The 22,792-nt window shown below is 35.1% G+C and overlaps 1 protein-coding gene across 2 annotated transcripts; it reads right to left on the bottom strand.

Moving 5' to 3' along the window:
• Positions 1-1,436: 1,436 nt before the first annotated feature.
• On the bottom strand, positions 1,437-21,749 carry LOC114272855 (uncharacterized). Of its 2 annotated transcripts, none has more exons than XM_082887339.1 (7): positions 21,574-21,749; positions 16,379-16,437; positions 9,449-9,567; positions 7,918-8,066; positions 4,833-4,980; positions 4,584-4,743; positions 1,437-1,841 (listed from the first exon to the last, which is right to left on the bottom strand). In XM_082887339.1, the coding sequence occupies exons 2-7, from the start codon at positions 16,389-16,391 to the stop codon at positions 1,750-1,752; spliced, it is 681 nt and encodes a 226-aa protein (XP_082743465.1). In that variant the 5' UTR covers positions 16,392-16,437; positions 21,574-21,749; the 3' UTR covers positions 1,437-1,749. The 2 variants fall into 2 exon arrangements, with proteins under 2 accessions (XP_082743465.1, XP_082743469.1); XM_082887343.1 differs by having other exon boundaries at positions 16,379-16,434.
• Between the last annotated feature and the right edge of the window lie 1,043 nt (positions 21,750-22,792).

Here is a 22,792-nt window from a genome sequence, read left to right as displayed (position 1 = left end):
TTAATGCATATCAAAATTATAAGAAGTACAATTAAACTACATCAACAAAAATAAAAATAAAAAGGCCAAGGCAAAAGAGTATCATTGCCACGAGAACGCATCCCAACTATGTTAGTACATGCTCTAAGGCCCATCAAAAACAAAAACAAAAACAAAAACAAAAACAAATACAAATACAAATGGTATGTTGCCAACACCCAAACACCCTATAACAAAGAAACAAAAGTTTCTCCACACTTTTCTAAAATAGAAAAACAAAAGCAAAGCCAAAACTCTCTCAACCACAATCCTTCCTTTGCTATAGGGATGAGTGTTGGTCACTGGCGACGGAATAATGCGACACCAGTTGTAGATGATGGAAGGCAAACTGACGAAGTCATTTTCTAATTTCAAAAAAATTTAGGGAGTATATGAAGCAACATTTCCTAATGTGAAGTTGGTGATATTGTTTGAATAACACAACACACTCCTCCAAGGGTGTTTTACTAACTATGAATAGGACTTATTATTAGAATATATATGAAAATAACTTGAACTAAGTAAAATATAAGTGGATGAAAAAAGATATACAAAAATTGCCTCATAAATTTAAGTTTTTATGTTTTTGTTTTGGCAAGAAAATAATAACTTAATTACCATGACAAAGAAAAATTAACGGTTGTATAATTTCTACTACTTTCATATTAAACAAACTTAGAAAAGGAATTTTTTTTTTTTTTTTTTTCCATTTTTCTCTTTCTAGTACTTTCGTCCTAACCAAACTAGCAATATTTACTATAAAAAATAAAAATAAAAATAAAAAAACTTAAAATTGATATACACACATAATTTTCATGCAAAAATTAACACAATGATTTGACAATAATATTTTTACAATTACAAACCAAAGTGATAAGTATTTTGACTTCCAATGAAAAGTAATGTTATACAAACAAAATTTTTATATAAAATATTGGGCAAATTACATATACCTCCCTCGAGGTTTAACTAAATTACAAATACCCCCCTGAGATTTCGGAAATTACATCCCGCCCCCTGAGGTTTGTATTTCATAACAATTTACCCCTTGAGGTTTATATTTCATAACAAATTACTCCCTAATTTCTTATGCAAATATAGCATTCAGGAGGGAATTCGTAATTTCTCAAACCTCAGGGAGGTATCTGTAATTTAACCAAACCTCAAAGGGGATATATGTAATTTGCCCTAAAATTATTCATACAAAATAATGGCCATTCATTGATACTCAAAATGCCTATTACTTTAGTTCATAATTGTAAGGATACTATTGCCACATCATTTTGTCTTAAAATTTTTGTATGTATAGCAACGTAGCAGGTAGTTGCGAAACACCGACTACTAGTACATCAAAGAAAAAGAGGCAGAAAGAAAGGAACAGGGAAGAATACAGCTTCAAAATTAATGGCAACTAAAAATTCGGAACTTATTGATGTATATTTTATATATTTGAATGATCCACTGGATGGACTGACACTGACACAGTACAGAGAAACCAACAAACATGTAGTCTATAGACATATAGACAATTCACCACAACAAAATGTGCTTTTCAAAAATACTTTTATTCAACAGAACTGCAATTTTAACACACTCAAATCTCCATGATTTGGAGCACAAAATGCCGTAGGATCCTCGGCTCTCTACTTGAACATCTTAAAACACAAGATCCTAAGTTTCTTTGGGAGAAATCCAGATACAATGGTGTACCGCAGTTGACCAAAAAAGCTCTCACATAAAATCATAGTCGTCATAAGCATCGTAGGCATCAACTACCGCCTCATCATCCGGCTTATCAACATGTAACTGTTTCTTTTTGGCTCCTGCAGACCAACAGAGAACCCAATACCAGCAAGGTCACTTTTCAATCATCATACTAAAATACAAAATGAACATCACAAAATTAGATCATCTGTAACTAATCAAAATGGAAAAACACTCCGTCGAAATAAGACTATGCATCTAATGCAGACCTGGCTTCAGGTGGCAAAACGGTAAGTGTGCCCAACAGTCAAAATTGATGCAGGAACATGATGGGACATTATGTGGCAGCCAAATGAAACAAAAAAAAACATTTTCCTATAACTATTACAAGCTTCTTTTTCTAAATAGCAATTTCAAGAATCAAACACTAATTTAGATAGACAGTTCATCTTCAACAATCAAACACTACTTCAGAAATAAAGAAAGAAAATGTTACTTGTTTGTATTTTTAAAGAGTAAGTGCGAGAATACTACATAATGATGCTTAACATAGACAACATGACTACATAAAGGTAATTATGCATCTACAACTCTTTTACACCACATGTCAAGATAACTGCCTTTTGGGGCGTGTCCAGAGGAAGGAAACACGTATCCATGACTCAAGTGTCTAGACAGAGAAAAAAAAATTAAGGGGACATGCCACATGACAAGTTCAATACGTATCCTGGCATGTCCATGGTTTGTCGGCTTTTGATACATGTGGAATGCAACTACAATCTAAGAAGCACGGATACAAACACAAACAAAAAACAAAAACAGAAACAGCTATGTTTACATGGACTCTTCTACTTGCATCCAGATCTTCTAGAGTTCCTTCTCTAGAGTTTTCATGCAGCTTGTTCACTTTAATGCAAAAAAAACAAAACAAAACACAGATCTCTCTCTCTTCCTTCTCTTCACAGATCTCTCTCTCTTCCCTCTCTTCCTCCTCCTTCCTCCTCAAACTTTCTGTCGACGGCCATCATGGTTATCAAAATTGCAATCCGGATCCTACGATCCTAAATTGTCAAAACGATCCAAATCATTGTAGGATCAATATTATAATAGGATCGCAAATAGCATCGTATAGGATCGTAGTTAGGATCATAAGTAGAATCACTGGATTTATGAGTTTTTACTTTATTTTAATATGTATCATCCTAATTTGTATTTTTACCGTATTTTAAATAGAAAGTAAAATCTTACGATCCTCAATCTAATAGATCCGATCCACAAGACCCTCTCACCTATCCTACATAGGATCCCGATTTTAACAACCTTGGCGGCCACCCATCCCCCACCCTCTCCAGCCACTGGCCAACCCTCCATCCTCCTCCTCCTCCTCCTCCTCCCCTCTCTTCTTCCTCCTCCTAAATCGCTTTTGGGTTCGATCTATAATGTCTCCAGTGGCAGTTGAGTTCTTCAAAGACTGCTAGAGATAAGGATGTGAGGCCGGTGCTGGAAAGCTCCCGAGGAAGGAGTGATTCAGCCAACAGCGAATTGGAGGCCCACCTTCAGAGATCTGGAGACCAGTGATGGGGGGGATGGGCTAGATCTAGGGTTTGGGGGGAAGAAGAGGAGGGGGGAGCGATTGGCGGCAGTTGGCAACGGTGGGGGATAGGGTGGCCGCCGGCCGATGAGAGTGGGTTGGTAATGTACGGGCAGTCTTCTCTCTGTTCTCTTCATTCTGCGCGCCTTTTTTTTTTTTTTTTTGTCTTAATCAAACCGCCATTGTTTTGATTTCTCTTAATGAGAGCCGTTGAAACGAACGGGAGAGAGATTACTCTAGAGAAGGAACTCAGAGGAAGGGTTAAACGGTCTAGTCTAAAAAGAAATCTTGTAAAAAAAATTAAAAATTAAAAATTAAAAACAAGTCTAACAAATGAGGGAAATTATTCAATACTCCCGGAGTACCACGTGGCCATACTCCAAGCAAACGCCAATTACTTAGTCTCATGTTGTTCTTCCATTCCCAACATAAATTGTAGGCCTTTACGCCTCTCTGCCAATTAAAACCTTATGGAACACCACATGTCCATACTCCGAAAATACTGAATAATCACCCAACAAGTGATGGGTACTATGACACTGCTAGTGGTTGAAGCCTTGAAGGCGGCCCACATCAAAACTAGATGAAGCCCAAACTCCATGTTCTGGCTATAATAGCAGAGGCTCACTTGTGTTTTGCTTGCACTTGTCAGGTGCAACCAGCATTAGTTTTGCCTAGTCCTTAGCCTGGCCAGCTGTGACAGACAGAGAGAGACCAGTTTGTACTGGTTCTGATTTTCAATTTCAAACGGTTCTAGTGGTGTTCCCAGACCACAACTAGAACCAATCAACGGTCTACCGGTTAAACCGGCTGACCTGGTCCAATTTTAAGACATTTGTGTTGGTATCCGACATGTCTACAGTAACGTCCGTGCTTCATAGTCTACAATTATAATCAACTTCCCAGGATTTTATTTCTGCTTTATGGAAATCAAATAAATAAAACTAAGTGCACAGTCAGATGCAACCTGCAGCAATAAATAAGCTTACGAATTCAGCCACATGACGCAAGCTTTTTTTTTTGGGTCCATGTTAAGAATATCTGCAATACCCCGCCACAGGGAGAAATAACTTCTACGTTGATTTCAGATGGACTGGATACTTCCAGTACCTCTATATCCAAGACATGTTTAATTGACCGACACAAACACACTCACTCACAAAACAGAGAGAGAAAACCCCAAGTGAAGAAAAAAAATATCACATTTGAAACGAGGTATAGTTTCTACACAAAAAACAAAAAAAATAAAAATAAAAAAATATATATTTACCTGTCTTCTTTTTACCGGCATTGGCTTCTTTCTCTGCTTTTATCTTTTCATTTGCAATAGCAGTGACAGAAGAGGCAACCTCCTTTGCATCTGCCGCTTTAAGAGCAGTCATTGACAATCTCATCACATCTTTAAGCAATCCAATATAATGAAAGCTTTTCTGCATTGAAAATTAAATGAAGGCCAGGTCAAACTTGGCACCACCTTTTATCATCGTATCTTAAATAAAATAAAACAAATTCAACAAACCTCATACGGACGAAGTTTATGAGAAATGAGTTCTGCATATTCTAAGAAGTCGCTTTCAGATTTGGGAATGAAATTATCAAGGGTCTTCCCATCATCTCTGCTACCAAACAAATCTCTGGTAGACTTAAAATCAGCCTCTTCCACAAGCCTATGTGATGGAGACGGAAAAAACAAATATAAATCCATTATGAACCTTACAATTCAACAAAGTTAAATCAGCTCCGCCGAGATCAACCATGCTATCACATGAATTAAGCTTTCTGATTACCTATGTTAAAAAACTAACCCAAAGCACTGGCAGGAATTATGTAAAAAGCAGTATGTCATAATCAATTAAGTAGAAAGCCTATTTTATTGATCTTATCTCATACAAAAAATAAATAATAATGATAGTGATGATAATAATGATGATGATGATGATAATGATACATGGCATGCATACTGCTCCACAATATATAATCATATCATTTGCAAAGAGTATGTAACTAACACCCTACGTGTCACCCTTTCTATTGTGTATGGTTGCATTATTTTCATACTACAGTCAGTCTATATTGTGTTATTCTTGTTTTGACTGTGATTAAAACTGTGTCTAACTTATGGTTTGATGAGAAAACTTGAATAAAATGAATAAAGAATATTTATTCGTAGAAGTGTAAAATTCATTCAAGAATCCATGTTTATTATGTTCATTGTATACAGTAAAGATTTTATCAAAAATATGAATTTGTGGGTCTCACTAGGTAACACAACTCATTAGTGTTGGGTTTTTAATTTTATATCACAAAAACATTGGTGTTTCTTGTGTATCTATAAAAGCAGAATTCCCAAACATGACATAGAAATTGTTATAACATAATTAGTTACAAATAATAAGTGTTAGTAAAGCATAAAATTTGGGAAGCTTGTTCTAAGGTAAGCTTATTCTGTCTCTCGGTCTATTTAATCCCTATTCAAGTCAGGTGTAATCTCTTGGTTTACACTCTCTACTCTACATCCACTTACTTATGAACCCTAAACACGAAATCATAAACCCAAAACCCAACAATAAAAAAAAAACAACGCCCAATTAATACACATATTAATGTGTTTGGGAGGAAAAAAAATTGGGAATACACCTAACCTTTGGCATAGAGTACAAAGTGGTTGTCCCGAGACCTGATCCCATAACCTCAAGGTCATTAGGCCAAGGTTTTACCATTAAACCAATGGTCACCCCTAAAAATTAAAAAAACCCAACAATTAATTATATTTAAATTTCTATTTAGGGCAATAGTAATCTTTTTTGCTATATAAAATTAAAAACCCAATTATATATTGAATTTTAAGTAAAGTTGGCTCTCTGTAGCCAAATCATGGTGGCAATAGTGGCGGTGACAGTGGTGGTGGTGGTAGGATGGCTTTAATTTTATGTGCGTATATAATTGGGTTAGTGGGTGGGTTGGGTTTAACTTTAAATAAATGGGTTGGGATATGACAATTTTTGTAAAATCAGCACATAAACACATCATATGGGGGAAAAAAAGAATATTTTTTGTATACTAGTTACAAAATATGCAGGGTCCTAAGAATGCTACGATTGCAACCAAGGCAGACATGTATCTACCATTGTATACATCAGCACAAATTAATACAACATGAACAAACATAACAAAACATGAAAATTCAGGTCCCAAATAAATGAAATGGATTCCTTCTGCTTGGCACAGGACACGAACACAACTAGGATATGGGGGAAAAATAAATTTCATAAATTATTAATTATTATAGATATAACTATAATGTCTATTCATTTTCTTATTAAATTCTAGATGCCATTTCAAATTCAAACATCTATTAATTTTCTCCTTTGTCATGCTCCTTACATGATATAGGAAAATTTTATTTTGTTCAATAAATACTTGATTATAAAATTTATATATAAATAGTACATCAAATGAAGCATCAAATCTTGTCTGGATGAAAGGACAAAAAACAAAATTGTTGGGATGCCAATCTATTTATTCAAGTCAATGGTGGTGTAATTCTGTTATTACAGCTTATGATAATAATAATTTAACCAAGACAAAGAGTGTAGAAAGGCCTATCCACTTTTCATTTATTCCTTCACAAAAACTGAAAACACCTCTCCAAAAGGACACTCTTGACTCACAGTCAGTCACTCTCTCTCCCTCTCCACAACTACCCTATTTGCTCTAGGTTCATGCTTGGTCTACCGCTTCCCCTCTAAAACTAACCCATTTGTGCTTGGCCTGCATCCTCTTTCTCTCTCTCCCTATCTACATCCCCATGGCCCTTTTTGCTCAAAGAAAAAATAAAAGAGGGTATAAAACAATTAAAATTGATCAAAAGGGGAAAGTGCTGAGTCAATTCGGAGCATCAGAAAAGTGGACCACTTTTCTGGTCAAAGCCTACCAGATTTCTAAATCTGATTTCAAATTACAACTTCAAAATCTGTGAAAAACACACCAAAAAGAAATCCATCATAGCTTACTGATTGTCATTGCATGTGGCAGTGGCAGTGGCAGTGGAGGTTGCCAAACTGAAAATCATGCTGATGAGTCCTTACTCTATCGTTCACTCTCTTGGTTTCTCTCATTTCTCTCACCTTACGATTTCAAAGCTAAGAAGGTCTCAACAGATGCATAAGGGCAATTTTTTGTCTTATTCTATTTTGCAGCATCACATATTTTTAATATTTCATTTTGGCCACCAAAAACTCTTTTAAAATTTACGTCATCACACCAAACATGTCGATGGCGTGTCTACAAGCTTGACATGTCCCAGCCATGTCCGTCACATGTAAATGCCCAAAACAAAGACATGTCACATGGTGTGCCCAAAACAAAGACATGTCACAGGTATCCTGCCATGTCTGCAGCGTATTTATGCTTGATGTGTTGAACACAGAAACGGAAGCCAAACTGTTGTGTACATGCTTCATATTTCCACATTACCAATCACTGGATTCTAGCATGAGGTATTAACATTTCTAAATTTGACAGCATTCTTTCTCTTCTATAATAGACATCTAAATAAAAATGGCCTAGCCAAAACAAGAAGAGAAGAGATCCATATCTTTCACCTTTCTTGTCGAAGTTTTTCTGCTGCTTGATCTAGTGGCACTTCCGTTGCTACTTCAACAGTTTTTCCTTTCTTTTCACTAGTTTTTGCACTTGTCTTCTTGACGACCTTTTCTGCAGGAGGTTGAGGTAAAGGTGCAGGCGCAGGTGCCTGATCATATTCCATGAAAAATAAGAAACGATGCACCAACAGGAACAAAACAAAACACTGCTCATGCGCCGCATGAAGCATGCTTCTCAGTTTATATAAACAAGAATATAAAAGTGGCTGTGCAACACAATTTATCTATACACATAGTATACACATACCTAATATGCAGATATATTAAGTCAAACAATTCATGAAATATTCGACAGTGTAGCTAGTTTGGGAACATCTAAAAAAGGCACCTATTTTTCCGAATTTTATTGTCTTTAGTGACTTTTTTTCAAAATTATGTCAATTTTATATTTTTCCGGTCCGTCTTGTCAAGACGAATCTAAAAAGTAAATTTCTTTTGAAAATTTCTATAAAAAAAAAAAAAAATTGAAAAAGCCAAAATAACCAAAAAAAAGTCCGCTATCTTTTGCTTATTTTTGTCTTCTCTAGACTTTTTTTGGAGTTTTAAAAAATAATAATAATTTTTAAGTTTGTCTTGTCAAGCTGAATCTAGAAGCTTAAATATTTTTGAATTTTTTTTTTTGAAGTTCACCAAAGACGACAAAAAGCCAAAAAATAAGCAAACCCCAAACAACGTATAATATTCTTGACCACAATTTGGTCGACGACGACAAATATGCCTAATAAATCATGTTCTCATGCCACTCAAAGTCTATAATCTAGACACCCTTCTAGGGCATACTTTAGGATCATTCAATGGTGGCAAGAAATTGAATGAAATTTGTCATCAATCACTTGATTGGAGGGGCTAAAATCTAGTACAGCTTGATATTCACCATTTTGTCGAGTGGAAAAATAAAATAAAATGGCTCATGTAAGGAAGAAGCCTGCTGAAATTTGAGGCATCAACAAGTTTGCTAATCATAAAATCTGCAGAGAAGCTTACAGGGGAAAAACGTTTAAATAACACGACCACACAAACACGCAGAGAGAAAGAGAATCATTAACAGTGAGCATAACAGTAAAGGATAGCAGGAGCAAGCAACAGAATCAATCAGAAAAATGTAAACTAGCTCTCTCAGGTTCTTATCGAATGAACTCCTCAAGTTCACCACAAACTCTGTTCAAAATCACGTTCAGCACACTCCACAGTTACACTGTACTTTTGCTCCTGTCTTTTCTTTTTTCTTTCACAACAAATAGCATAAGCAAGTTTTGAAAGCATATTCCAAATAATGCAATGCCACATATTAAGAAGTGCAGACTAATCTAATTGACACAACTAAATTGGAATGGCTGAGAACAAAATTCAGTCATTTAACAACTGCTACCAATGTTACATGTTTTAAATATGGCTACATTGTCTCAACATCTTTTCCAGATACGATACCATATCTGAACATCTAACAAAACAAACACGTTATCAACATTACCGGCACAGGTTCATCTTCATCCTCCCAAGAGTCCTTCACATCATTGTCATCTGCATCTTCGTCCTCCCACGAACTCTTTGGTAGCTCTTTTTTGACAAGAGGTGGAATTGCCTCGTCCTCTGTGAAAATAGGATTTTGTTCATTAATTTACAACAGTCCAACACAAGAACAATAAGAAGGAAAGAAAAGAAGAAAAGAAAAGAAAAGAAAGTTGAAACAATTTTTTGTCAAGATTAAAATTCTTCAAGACAAAGGCTAAAAACATCTGTTCCTGCCTTGAGATCCCAAAAGATATCATCAAGGGGGCCTGAAAGCTAAACCTTGATTGCTGCCAATGTTCATACTAGTGTCTTATAATACTATATAGGGTATATTACACCAACACCCCATGAGGTTTCTGACAATTGCTGAAGCCTCCCATGTTTTGAAAATAACACTACACCCCTAACTTCACTAACAATATGCAAAAGAATCTATATCTCTATTAATGATCCAATTCAAGGGCTGCAAAGAAAAAGATGACAACTTTTTTCTTGTCAATGTAAATTCAATTTAAATATCGATTTATACAACAATTAACATATTTTAAGGTGTCCAAGACTCCCAATACAAATGCTGTTCTACTTTAGGGTGTTCAAGCTTGGCTTGATCTCAATTCTAGCCTAAAATTTCATTTTTGAGCTAGGCTCAATGGTGACTCGAAGGGCTTGCAACCTACCACGATTCAATCAATTATCACCAGTTATTTGTCATTGTCGATAACCAAACTAAGTATTGTGTCTCCCTGTTATATTTTTTGACAAAGAATCATAGTGCTATCATTAGGATCCGTGATACAATTCACAATTCATGAATGAATTGATGTGAATCTATAAATGGATCTACTTTGGAATAGAATCAATGATGAATATTATAATTGACAGTTCGATTCACAATTTACAATTTATGCAATTCTAAGAACCCTTCATTCTAATTGATTCCAAACTTCTTATTTAATGAAAATGCCAGAATACAAATTGTAAGAGTGTTTAGTAAAAAAATAACCAATACCCATGCATGATTTGTTATTCTTTATTCTTTAGGTGATTAGAAAAATTAATCAGTGTGTTTAGTTTCAATTTTCTGAATTCAATTTTCTGAAAATTGAGTTTTTTTATTTTTCCAATTTTTTTGTTTTTAGTGAATATTTTTAAAATTTTACTTTAACTTTTTTAGATGCACCTTACTTAAATGTATCTAAATAGTAAAATATTTGTGAAAAAATATTTTTAAAAATTAATAAATACACAAAAATATGAAAAATGTACTGAATTTGCGTTTTTTTTTTTTTTGGATATTTAGTGAATTTTTTAAAGATTTTTTCACAAATATTATACTTTTTAAGTGTATTTATGTTAAGTGTGTCTAAAAATTAAAAAAATTGCTTAAAATATTTAAAAAATTCGTTAAAAATAAAAATATATATATAAAATAGAAAAGTAGAATTTTTTGAAAGTTTTTTCTGGAAACCAAAACCAAACAAGTTGAATAGGATCTAGTCAAACTTGACATGTTTCTTTATCCTTTTTCCTTCTTTCTTTTCAGATAAGAAATTGTTAAAATACATTTTCCAAGGATGTCAGGGTTAAACTAACTTGTATTCTAAATTATATATTGCTACTTCGATGAAATTATTTTTTTGGTAGTTATTTTGGTGAAATATACATAGTTAATATGATATGGGTCGGATCAATCAACGGTTTCACTTTGAATAACAATTATACAAGACACCATTTATAATTTTTTATTTTAAGCTAGAGTTCCCAATCTATCACAGGCCGCTCTATCATTGACGGATGTGATCACACTCATGTAGGACTATTCACGGGTCGAGTCAACTCGGTTTTACTGTCGACTCGACATCCAACCCAATCATGGGGTTGAAAGAAAACCCATCCAATCCCAGCCATCGTATTTTTGAATCTGCAAAATCGAGTTGTTCGGTTCAGCTGCCGGATCGAGTGAAACTGAATAAGAGTGTGTTGTGTATATGACCCACACAAAAAAATAATAATAATAATATAGAACTAGAGAGGGGTTGCAAAGGTCATAAACATCCCATATCTAACTTAGTGAGAGAACAGTGACGGAGATCAAATCAGAGAGGAGGAAGGGGTTTCATCGCCATATTCACCGTCGCCATCGTCATCGTCATCGTCGTCCCAAATCTGAGCACCATCTTCACCGTCTTTCAAATATGAGAACCATCATCACCATGTCACAGATCTGAGCACCATCGTACTGTCGATAGCACTATCGCCACCAAGGTTCTGAAAAGCGGTTGCGGCCGCCGTAACGGTGGCGGTGGCGCGGTTGCGATTGCGGGATGTAAAGGCTGTAGCGTAACGGTTGCGGTAACTAGAACCGTGAATTTTTTTATTTTTCGCACAATTTGAAAAAAACTTACTGATATGCATATTTTTTTCCCATGATCACATATATTGGGTTTAAAATAAATATTGATCAATTTTTGTAAATTTGTAGATATAATCTAATATATTTCATATTTTTAAATCACTATAAATTGACTTTTTTACATTTTATTTTAATAGTTAATGGCTTTATATTATATAAAAAAACAATCACTAACTATTATATATAAGATAAACAATGACAAAAGTAAGAGAATAAATAAGAGCTTAAATATATATATATATACATATTTTAACTAAGCTAAATAAATAATGACCACACCTATTATTATTATTATTATTATTATTATTATTATCAAACAATATATAGATAGACACACACAAACAAAATAGTTGAGTGATAGCAGCTGAATAGAATATCATAGGTCTTACAAGTTCAACAAATCAATAACATGTTCATCTTCCCTCTTCTCTCTTTCTATCTCTTGCTCCTCCATTTTCTCTCTTTATCTTCCCTCTTCTCTCTATCCCTCTTCTCCCATTTTTAGCTTTTTTTTTCTATTTTTTCGAAAGAAACAATTTGGAACCGTTACGTAACAGTGCATAACAAGCCGTTACGACTGTTACAACACCTTTACGACTGCTACGGCAGCCGCTATGGCCGACACACCTGTGAATCTCAATCACACTGCAAAAGCGGCCGTAACGGGTGGCGGTAACCACCAAAACCGTCATGTAACGACGTTACGTAACGGTTGCGGCCGCTTTTTAAAACCTTGATTGCCACTGTGATAGAGAGAGTAAGAGGGGAATGGGTTTATAGGGAGGGAGACGAGAGGGTGTACGAGGGAGATCGTATACTGTGTGACAGGGAATGGGGAAAAAAAAAAGAAGAATAAGAAGATATGTCAAGAGACTTGTCACAATACAATATACATACATCAAAACCATGTCCCACATGTCTCATCTATGACACAGCCAAAATTGTATGCGTTATATATATTTTTTTTGTGACACGTCGATGGGTGATTCACATTTAAAGTGATTAAATGGCCATGAAATCCTTTATAATTTACAATCTTATCATTTGTTTTGTTCACAAGCTAACTGAGCTAAGCTCATAAAATTATCAACATCGGCTTGTTTAATAAAGGAGCTCGAGCAAAGCTCATCTCTCTTAAATAAACAAGCTTAAAGAAGCTAAATGTGTGCCAAGTCTGAGCTATTCACGACTTAATTAACCAAACATCTTGATTACATACCACTATGCCACACGTAACTCCTATCTCTAATTTCTCTCTTTTATTCATTGAAGCAAACCAGACACTACAATAATCCATTGTAACACCACCTAGTGTCACCTTGTTCTCTCTAAGTTATCCGACTTGACACTGTTGCTCACCACAACCATCAACATCCTCTATCTTCAAGCACTAACACCAGCACATCTATTCATATATTATTCATTTGAATCAAGCATAGACACACATACGTAAACACACATGTATCTACTTATATCTTTATAACATGTATAAATGAGCCCAATTTCCTAAAAGGTAAATTCTTAAGCCTTGCTAGACAAACCTCGATGGTTTTAGTTTCCTTCTTAAGCACAATCATTGCTTCTACTCTTGCATGATGAGCCCCAACGGCAAGAAAATATATGTTATTTCCCACAACCTCCATGTGAATCCTCACCATTCAAAGAACACTATGGGAAATGCTACCATCACTCTTTCTAAACTTGTGCTTCCTACTCCTCTTTCTTTATTAATCACTAAAGATTTTCTCAAGGACCGCTGGATATCTATATGTAGATATATATATTAAGCATATATATATGGATAAGTATGTTTTTATATATGGTAAAAATTGTGAAACGGATAAAATTAGTTCAATATGAATTTGATGTAGGGTTGACGTCGGATTGAATGGTGGGTATAACGAGGATGGTAGTCTTGGGTCAAACAAAGAAAGTGAATATCAAAGGTTGAACAGGTGGCTATGTGATGGAATGATGTTATGGCTTTGGTGCAGAACGTTGGCGGTGAAGGAATTAGGAAACAATGCAAATCTTGGGCCATGGCTGCCATTTATGGTCATGACAGCAATAGTAATGTTCACCGGTGAATTTGTAAAATGGTGTGTTCACGATTCAACTCAATGAGTAAAAATGGCTGAGCAGGAAAAAAAAGGGGCATATTTTAAAAAGTAAAATAGTACTAAACATATAAGGGGACAAAGTTGTAAATACACGACCACCGGCAGTTTTATTTTAGTAACCTTAAAGGAAGTCCTTGTAATTGTGATAAACCTCAGGGGAAGTTAAGTGTAACTTACCCTAAGATATTTGGTTCATGATCTAGTGTCAACTAACGACATACAGAACACATCAGTCATGTAAGTCACTCACTAATTTCAAAAGTGGGGCTAATCATACTTCATATTGCTAAAAAGCAAATATTTTGCAAACCCCAAGGTAAGTTCATTCTGAACCCCATAAATAAATAAATAAAACAAAGACAGCAACACATTTAAAAGAATCATTTCCAAATTTACAAATCACTACCACCTATTCATATCTCCCAAGTTCAATCCCAAGGACCAAGTCTATTCATTCACCCAGGAACCACAAATGGGATAAGTAATTGTTTAAACCTTCCAGTACACTGTAACATGTCTACATGGCCCAGTAAGGGTTTGACTTTATGTATTACTTTTAATTTCCGTGGATATAGGGTGTCGAATGATTACATGTCAAATGTAACAAAGTGCAATAATAGGCACAGAAAGTACTCATAACCACTTCTTCAATAATCACATTCTCAAACTACCATCTGTTCATCCGATTGGATGAGCTACTTTATTTGTCAGAATCACAGTCAACATAAGATTCTCAACACAACAGTGTCCTGTAAAATTTTCCATTTCAATGTTGTAAAAAGCCCTTCTTTTGAAGTTTAAAATTTAGTCAAAACCATCCACAGCCCATATACATATACTAAAATTGCAATGCATTGACATTTTTCAGGATAGAGTATCTAGCCTCAAGGCAGTTTTTTTATTAAGTATTCTAACCTTAAGACAGTTGAAGCTGTTGGAGTGTTGAAGCTACAAATTTCAAATGAAACTCAAATATAGGTAAATCTCATACAATATCGTAAGTATCTGATTTAATCAGTCCGTTTCGTGGCACGAAAACACATATTAAGAATACTCAACACAGTACAGCCTTAAAAGCATGAGAAAGACGTATGTAACCCTTAGCTCTGCTACATGAATCATGCGTCAATCATTCACTCTATTTGCATATCTTGCCTAAATCACAAGTAAACCATTATTTTTTTTTTCCTACCTCAGGCCCTAAACACATTTGCTTTTACTTAATGCTATACACTTGTGCGATTATCGGGCAATACAAGTCACATGTCAACGACTTAACATATTTCCTGTCAAAAAGTATCATATCTCATAGCAGAATTAATAAAAGAAATAAACTTTGTTATAGTATGTTGAAATAGCACATACTACAATGAAAACTACCCAAAATGATTTTTTTTTTTTATATTACATCAGCAATGTTATATGAGTCGAAATGTTGGGCAACTAAGAAACATGTAGATAAGATGAGTGTTGCTGAGATGAGGATGTTGAGATGAATGTGTGGCAAGACCAGAGAAGATAGAATTAAGAATGAGTATATTCAAGAATGGGTAAGAGTAGTACCGATAGAAAATAAGTTAAGAGAGAATAGATTGAAATGGTTTCGTCATATACAACGGAAACCAACATAAGTAGTAGTGAAGAGATGTAATACAGTAACGGTAGATAGAAGTGTTAGGGAAAGGGGCAGACCTAGATTGACGTGGACTAGTGTAGTAAATAGAGACATGAACCTTCTTAATTTGACTAACAAAATGGCCTTAGATAGAGTTAAGTGGAGAAGAAGGATTCATGTAGCCGACCCCATTTAATGTGACTTAAGTCTTGGTTTGGTTTATTATAAAAACAAAAATATAGACTGACATAAAACAATATCATGATATTTGTAACGACAATTGGTATGATTAAGAGCAGATGAACATGCAGCCATGATCAATAAATCACAAGAATTCATCAAGTAGCCAATTATGAACAAGCTCGTGATAGCAGCTTGGTGCTCCCAAAATCACAGTTTTGGCCACAGCAGCTCTCTCTCTCTCTCTCCAAGTACTGATTCCCTACTTAAGAATCTAGCAAGAGCAACAACTACCACCAAACCAATAATCATCCATGCCACAACATGCACCTGTCTCAATCTGAGCCATTTTGACATCCATGTAGTTGTATGAACTAGATGAAGCATCAAATTCCTGTTTTTGCACACCTCCATCCAAAGTTATAAATAAAACAAATAATTTCAACCATATCTTAATTGGAGTTCTAATAAATCATAACCATATAAAATTAAATAGGCATGACAATACTCCATCACATTCAGAAGCAGATGCATTGCAAAATTAAAGCCAGGAAGTATTACCCCAGTCCTCCATCTATTTGTGCTCCTCTAGAAACAAAATTTGTAACTTGGATCTCCTTCTATCATCAAGACAAACAGTAAACTTGCTTTAGCAGATATGCCAACAAATAAATGATCGGAAATCGAGACAATATATAACAGAAATTTAATAACATAACTCAACGAAAGAAGAATAGAAGTTGGGAATAAAACTGTCCTCAGTTTGACAAATAATAATGCTATCAGTTTATTAATTAGAACAGTCAACAACTATATATTTTCTGCAAAATTAAGATCAAGGGCATCATTTTCTCTCTTCAAAAAAGAAACCAAAACCTATCAACAGGAAGAAACAATGTGACCAAAAGACATTAATACCCTAGCGAATTACATTTTGGAACACACGTTCAGAAACATGGTTACACTTGTTTCAAAACAGTAAATTTAGCGATCCAAAATGATCCCAAAAGCAGTGTTATTAAAGGCGACAGGTGCACCGAGGTGCTACAATTTCCTGGGGCCTAGGCACAAGGCACAAAGCAAGGCATGGGCTTCATCGATCTAAGGCACACGTTGTAGGTTAAAAATATATATTAAAGGCACATAAGCAAATAATTTAGGGTTCGACATAAGCAAAATAAAATATTGAACATTTTAAAACATCAACACTTTCAACATAAGCAAATAATTTATTGAACATTTCAGATGCATACAACCCAGAGAAGATGAAGACCGGAGAAAAAGGAGAAGAGAAGAGGGGAAAAAAACAGAGAAGGCTGGAGAAGGAGGAACTGGAGAGGGGAGAAGAAGAATAAGCAGAGAAACAAAACAAACAAGTCCAGAGAAGAATAGCAGAGAAGAAGAGAATGAGACAGCAACAGAAGAAGAAAAGAAGTGAAGAAGAAGAAGAAGAAGAAGAAGGAGGAGGAGGAGGAGGAGGAGGAGGAGGCAGAGGCAGAGACAGCAGCAAAGAGTTTCAGTTATTCAGAGATTAGAAATTAGGGCAAATTTTTCTTCTATCGTTGATTTGGGGCTGAATACCCAATGTATTGGCATGTATAGCTAACCAATGATAAATCAAGGGTCAAATTTCAACAAAACCAATCAAAACAAAACAAAAAAAATCAAGGCCTGCGCCTAAAGCTAGTCACACGCCTAAAGGGCGACTTATTGAAGTCGCCTCACTTAGAACACTACAAGGCACAACGCTTGCGTCTGGATGGAACTTGGGCCTAGGCGCGCGTTTAATAACACTGCCCAAAAATCCAAAAGTAATATATTTCCTCACAGTTTCCTTAGGAGGACAAAAAATCAAATATATTGATCTAAAATCTAAAGTAACTGAACTTTTAACATGCCAACATCAAAAATGAGTCATAATGTTCATAAAAAAGTGTTTCCATATGTCTAATTGTTTAAAGAATTTTTCTAGTCTAAAAGCACCTTGAATTCTTATAGTGCAAACTATAAAAGCCTACCCCTATCGAGCCACAATATAGAGCATGTAGCATACTGTGTTCCCATTCCACATACAAGAACAATCCACATTCCAGGTAACTATACAAGCCTACCCTAACTGAAACGTTCCAAATCCCTCTAGAAACGAGGATTCTAAACCACTCCGCCCTCAAAAATCAACAAGTAATCATGCACATAAGAATCAATGGCCAAACGGAAAAGGATAGGGAACACCTCCCTAAGAGGTCAACAACCACACCACGGATCAAGCCAAAACCTTATTTTCCTCCCATTGCCTACTTTGAAAAAGACCATTTAGAAAATTCATCCTAAATCCTCATTACATCTCTCCCATGTCCCTACCAATACAATAGTTACCCTAATTTTTTCCATAACTCCCTTCCATAACCTCCCTTGCTTCAACGCAAATCTCAATCGCCACTTTCTCAACAGAGGTTTGTTGAACACCTCCAGCTGACAAACCCCAAGCCTCCCCTTTGAATGGACAAGAACATTCTATCCCAATCAACCAAATGATAATTAAGTTCCTCCCATAAACCCCCAAAGAAAGTCGCTTTGGTATCTCTCCTCCCTCCTTGCCACAAAACAAGGATAGTGAAGATGGACATTTAGTGTAAAAAAACAAGAGAGAATGCTCTCAATTAGGGGTAAACCTACCCCCTTTAGATAAGTGTTGTTGCCTCTTCCAAGAAACAACTTTCTTTCTTTCAAATCTCCTCACCACATCATCCTTTACAACTTTAGCATTTTAAGAGGACCCTAGAGGCATTTCCAAATACGAGGAAGGCACGGAATTAACAACTAGTATCTTGAAAAGATCCCAATTGTGCACCTCCACACCACCTTAATGAGGGCACTCTTAGCTAAGTTAATATGCAACCCCGAGACTGCCGCAAAACATAATAGCATATACCTCAACTCATCGCCCTTTGCTTCATAAAGAAGAAGAAAATTATCAGCAAAGACACTAAACCCATTGATAAGACTCCCTTAACAATCTTCTCCAACATAGAACTAAGGGCATCCGTACAGGTACAAGGATCAAACTTTCATTTCAGTGTTTTGTTTTGGTTAGATTGGACATGGAAACATTTTAGAAACACTTCAAAAGTATAACAAAAATAATAAATGTTTTTGAAAACGAAAGGAAATATTTACCAACAAAATCTAAAGCCTATAAAAATATTTATACAAGCTCAATGACTGACTAATTTAATTTGTTTGAGGTTTACACATCCCTTTACATAAAGGGTAAGTAAATTCAATGTTAACCAACAATCATCAGATTAATGTCAAACACATAGACGTTATAGTTATAGTTATAGTTTTAACTAAACCCTAAACCATAAAAGAACAAAAAAGACGAATAGTTTTAGCTGATAATAGATATTGTTTCAGAATGTTTCGTAACTTCCAGTAAATTTGTGTGTGTTTTGGTGTGTTTCAAAACACAAGAATTTCAATTTTCCACTTATCTTTCATGTCTATTTCCTAGGAGACAAAAAAGTTTCATCCATTCAACAAAAAGAAAATGAAATTTTGTCCCTTGCCTCCATAACAATAATTAACAAAAGAGGAAAAATAGGATTCCCTGCCTCAAGTGGCTAGAACTTGCAATAAAGCCCCTATGGATTAAATTAAATAACTGAAAACATAACAGTAGACGCACATAACCCACCCAACTCCTTCATCTGTTTTCTTTCTGTTGAAACGGATGAAACATAACAGTAGACGCACATAACAGTAGACGCATGAATCATGATAATAGTACCCTACATAGCTCCAAAAGGTTGTCATAACGAAAGATTAAATGCTCCTTTCAACAGTACTATCAATTATGGCGTCATACTATAATGAAGGCTACAATTGAATTCCACCTTATATTATTAACACCAAAAATCTTTGAATTTGGTCAAGCATGGCCAAATTTTTATTTCCATTAAGAGAATTCCATGAGTCAATGATTCCACTCTTCAATCAACTGCAATCAAACACTGATGCCATGATCACATATTCATACCATAGCACATTCAAAGAAACCAATAAAAATATAACAAACTAAAGCAAAACCAAGAGAGGTTTTTTTCTCTCTCTTATCTCTCTTATCTTATAACACTTATATTGTGAAAAATTTCTAAATTGCTCATAAATTTTGTTGTATTACACCAAAGACCCAAAAATGTTCCTAAAACTAATTATTATCTACACAACCCCCTTCCAAAAAAAAAAAAAAATCAAAACCCATGCAACCCCACAAATTTAAGAGGTTTTAAAAAGATGTATCCGTACAATCCATGCAGTTTAATCACCAGCTACAGTACAAAATCAAGCCCAAAAAAAAAAACCCTAATCTCAGTTGTACAATTAGTAAATTCATATAAATAAAGTAGAGGCAATCATGCTGCCCTATCTCTGTTTCCGGCAGTAGAATGTAGAATCAAGCAGAGCAGCGAAGCCAAGTGGACTACTGTATAATCATTGGAATTTTGACAACTCCAACTCAGAATCAATTCATTAGAATTAACAAATTAAAATATTTTAAAAATTAAAAAAAAAAATAAGTAATATGATTTACCTTTCTCCGGAGGGTAAGTTCAAGCACGAAGTGTACAATCAACTCGAAGAAACCCTACCATTTCCATAGAAATGTTGAGAGATGAGAGAATCTAGAGAGATTGACGGCTTGTCTGCTTCAAGGAGAAGGTGAGTTGAGTTGTGATATCGTGAGAATCAAATGGCTTTTAATGGTAGCAGCCATTTTGTTATTACTATTTGCATTTTGTGTGAATGTGAACATATTAGTGACTTTATTAATGCAACAAAATTAGCGTTTTCAATTGGTTTTGGCACATACCCCATAAACTAGCGGCTAGGGGTGGGCGCAAATCGATTGCGGCCACGGAACCTCCAATCCGCCATCCATCCGCCAAATTAGCGAATTGAAAAAAATCAATCTGCATCTGTCCGCCAATCCAACGGATGCGGATTGGCAAATGGATACGAATCGGCTTGGTGCTTTCAAAAAAATGTTTTGGGCTCAACATTAGGACTTACAAAAAATGTTTCTTCGCTTGGAGGATCCATGACTAAAAGATTATCAAATATACCACCAAAAACCAATAAAAAAATCATTCAAAATATGCTTTTCAAATTCAAAGAAACTAGAAGCATTCTCAATATCCTATGAAGAAGCATTCTTAATACATTGATTTCATAGTTAATGTATTTACCATTTTTATTTTTCTTTCTTAATGCAGATTGACTATGACTTTGTAATGAGAAAGAAAAAAAAAATGAAATGCTACAGGCAGGGCTATTCCTCTACTGCTACAAGCTTAAACATAGCTCTGCAACCTAAGAAATAAGGGGAAGAACAAAAAGATGCCCTTGAATACTAAAAACAATATAAAAATAAATGTTCTAACATTGCAGAGAGTCAAAGACTACTAAAGGCAACATATAGATTCCCAGGAAAATCTAAAAACAGAGTGGTAAGCTTTAACCAAGGAAATTAAGGCTTACCTGTACATACACACATAATCCTTAACCTTTCTAGGCCTAGTAAATTATCAATTCCAAGTATATAGCTATTTCAACATCAATAAGCTAGAGAAAGTTTCAGTTTCAGTTTCAGCCAGCACTTTTTTCTTTTGAAATCAATACAATAAAGAAAACAACAAAGAAACAGAGTTCCTACATAAAGAAGCATGAATAATTAGGTAATCTACAAAACTAACCCGGCGAGAAAGGTCAAATTGAGACAATATAACCTCTGCCGCTTTCAAGGTCTTATCAATGTTCTCGCGAACTCTCCGAATCGCCTGTGTTCTAATCTAGAAAACCCAAATTTAAGAAAAGTCATAAGATCAAGCAGATGTGTTTTATTGGAAAAAACTAACCCAGATACGTTTACCTACTAACAAATCATAAAACAAAATTAAACAACCAGAACGTTGCAGTACTTTTTCTCGGGAACCAAACCCAAAGGTGAAAAAATCAAAAACCCAGAAAAGGGGGAGAAGAAGAGAAGAGAAAAAGAGAAGAGAAGAAGAGGAAAGAAGAAGAAGAAGAAGAAGAAGAGAGAGAGAGAGATACCTCAGTGATCGCCGTTCAGTGCAGATCGTCGGACGATGGGTAGGGTAGAGAGAGAGAGAGAGAGAGAGAGAGAGAGAGAGAAGAGTGTCTGTGTGTGTGTTGTGTTGTGTTGTGTTGTGTTGTGTCTGTCGAAGAAATTAGGGTAAAACGAAAGAAAAGGGGGTGAGGCGTAAAAGAAATAAATAAATAGGGCATGTTCGGGTCGGGTTTCTAGGTAAGACGACGGGTCACCCACTACCCGACCCGAATCCTGAAAAGCGCAAAAAAATGGACATGGGCCCGCCCCAGCGCCCGCCACTTCTCATGCATCCACCCATTATTGATCGGGTCGGCGGGATCTGGGGACCAATGGATCCGCTGCATAGCCCTACTAGCGGCACATTGGTCCATTGGCCTGCTCAGTTCATTCGGCCCAATCTTATATTTTTTTTAGGGATTGAAAATATTGTTTTATCCTATGGGAGCAGATTTGATCAATATTTTTAGTTCAAAATATTAATGAGTTAAATTTTGCATATATATATACTTTTAATTCAATTCGGCTTAATCTGTTATTAAATTAATTAATTAATTATTTATTTATTTATAATATATTATATTTTTTTTTTAAGATTTACACTTTATCTTTATCTTTATTAATTTTATTAAAACTCATATTTGTGCTGGTGTATGATTTAATTTAGATTATTGATTGGTAGCTTGAATGAAAGGAGGCTCGAGTGGCTCGATTTCTTTGTACACTCCCAGATTCCTTGTGCAACCCCAGCTTTGTTCAGCCACACCTTTAAATTTTTTTTTTTAAAAAAAAAAAAAAAAAAAAAGAATAGAGTAGAGAGAGAGAACTGAGTAACCTAGCTAAAT

This window comes from Camellia sinensis, chromosome 1 (genome assembly GCF_055761805.1).
Source record: "Camellia sinensis isolate YWXY chromosome 1, ASM5576180v1, whole genome shotgun sequence".
NCBI lineage: Eukaryota > Viridiplantae > Streptophyta > Magnoliopsida > Ericales > Theaceae > Camellia > Camellia sinensis.
The sequence above is the reverse complement of the archived record's forward strand: the minus strand, read 5'-3'. Positions and strand labels throughout refer to the sequence as shown.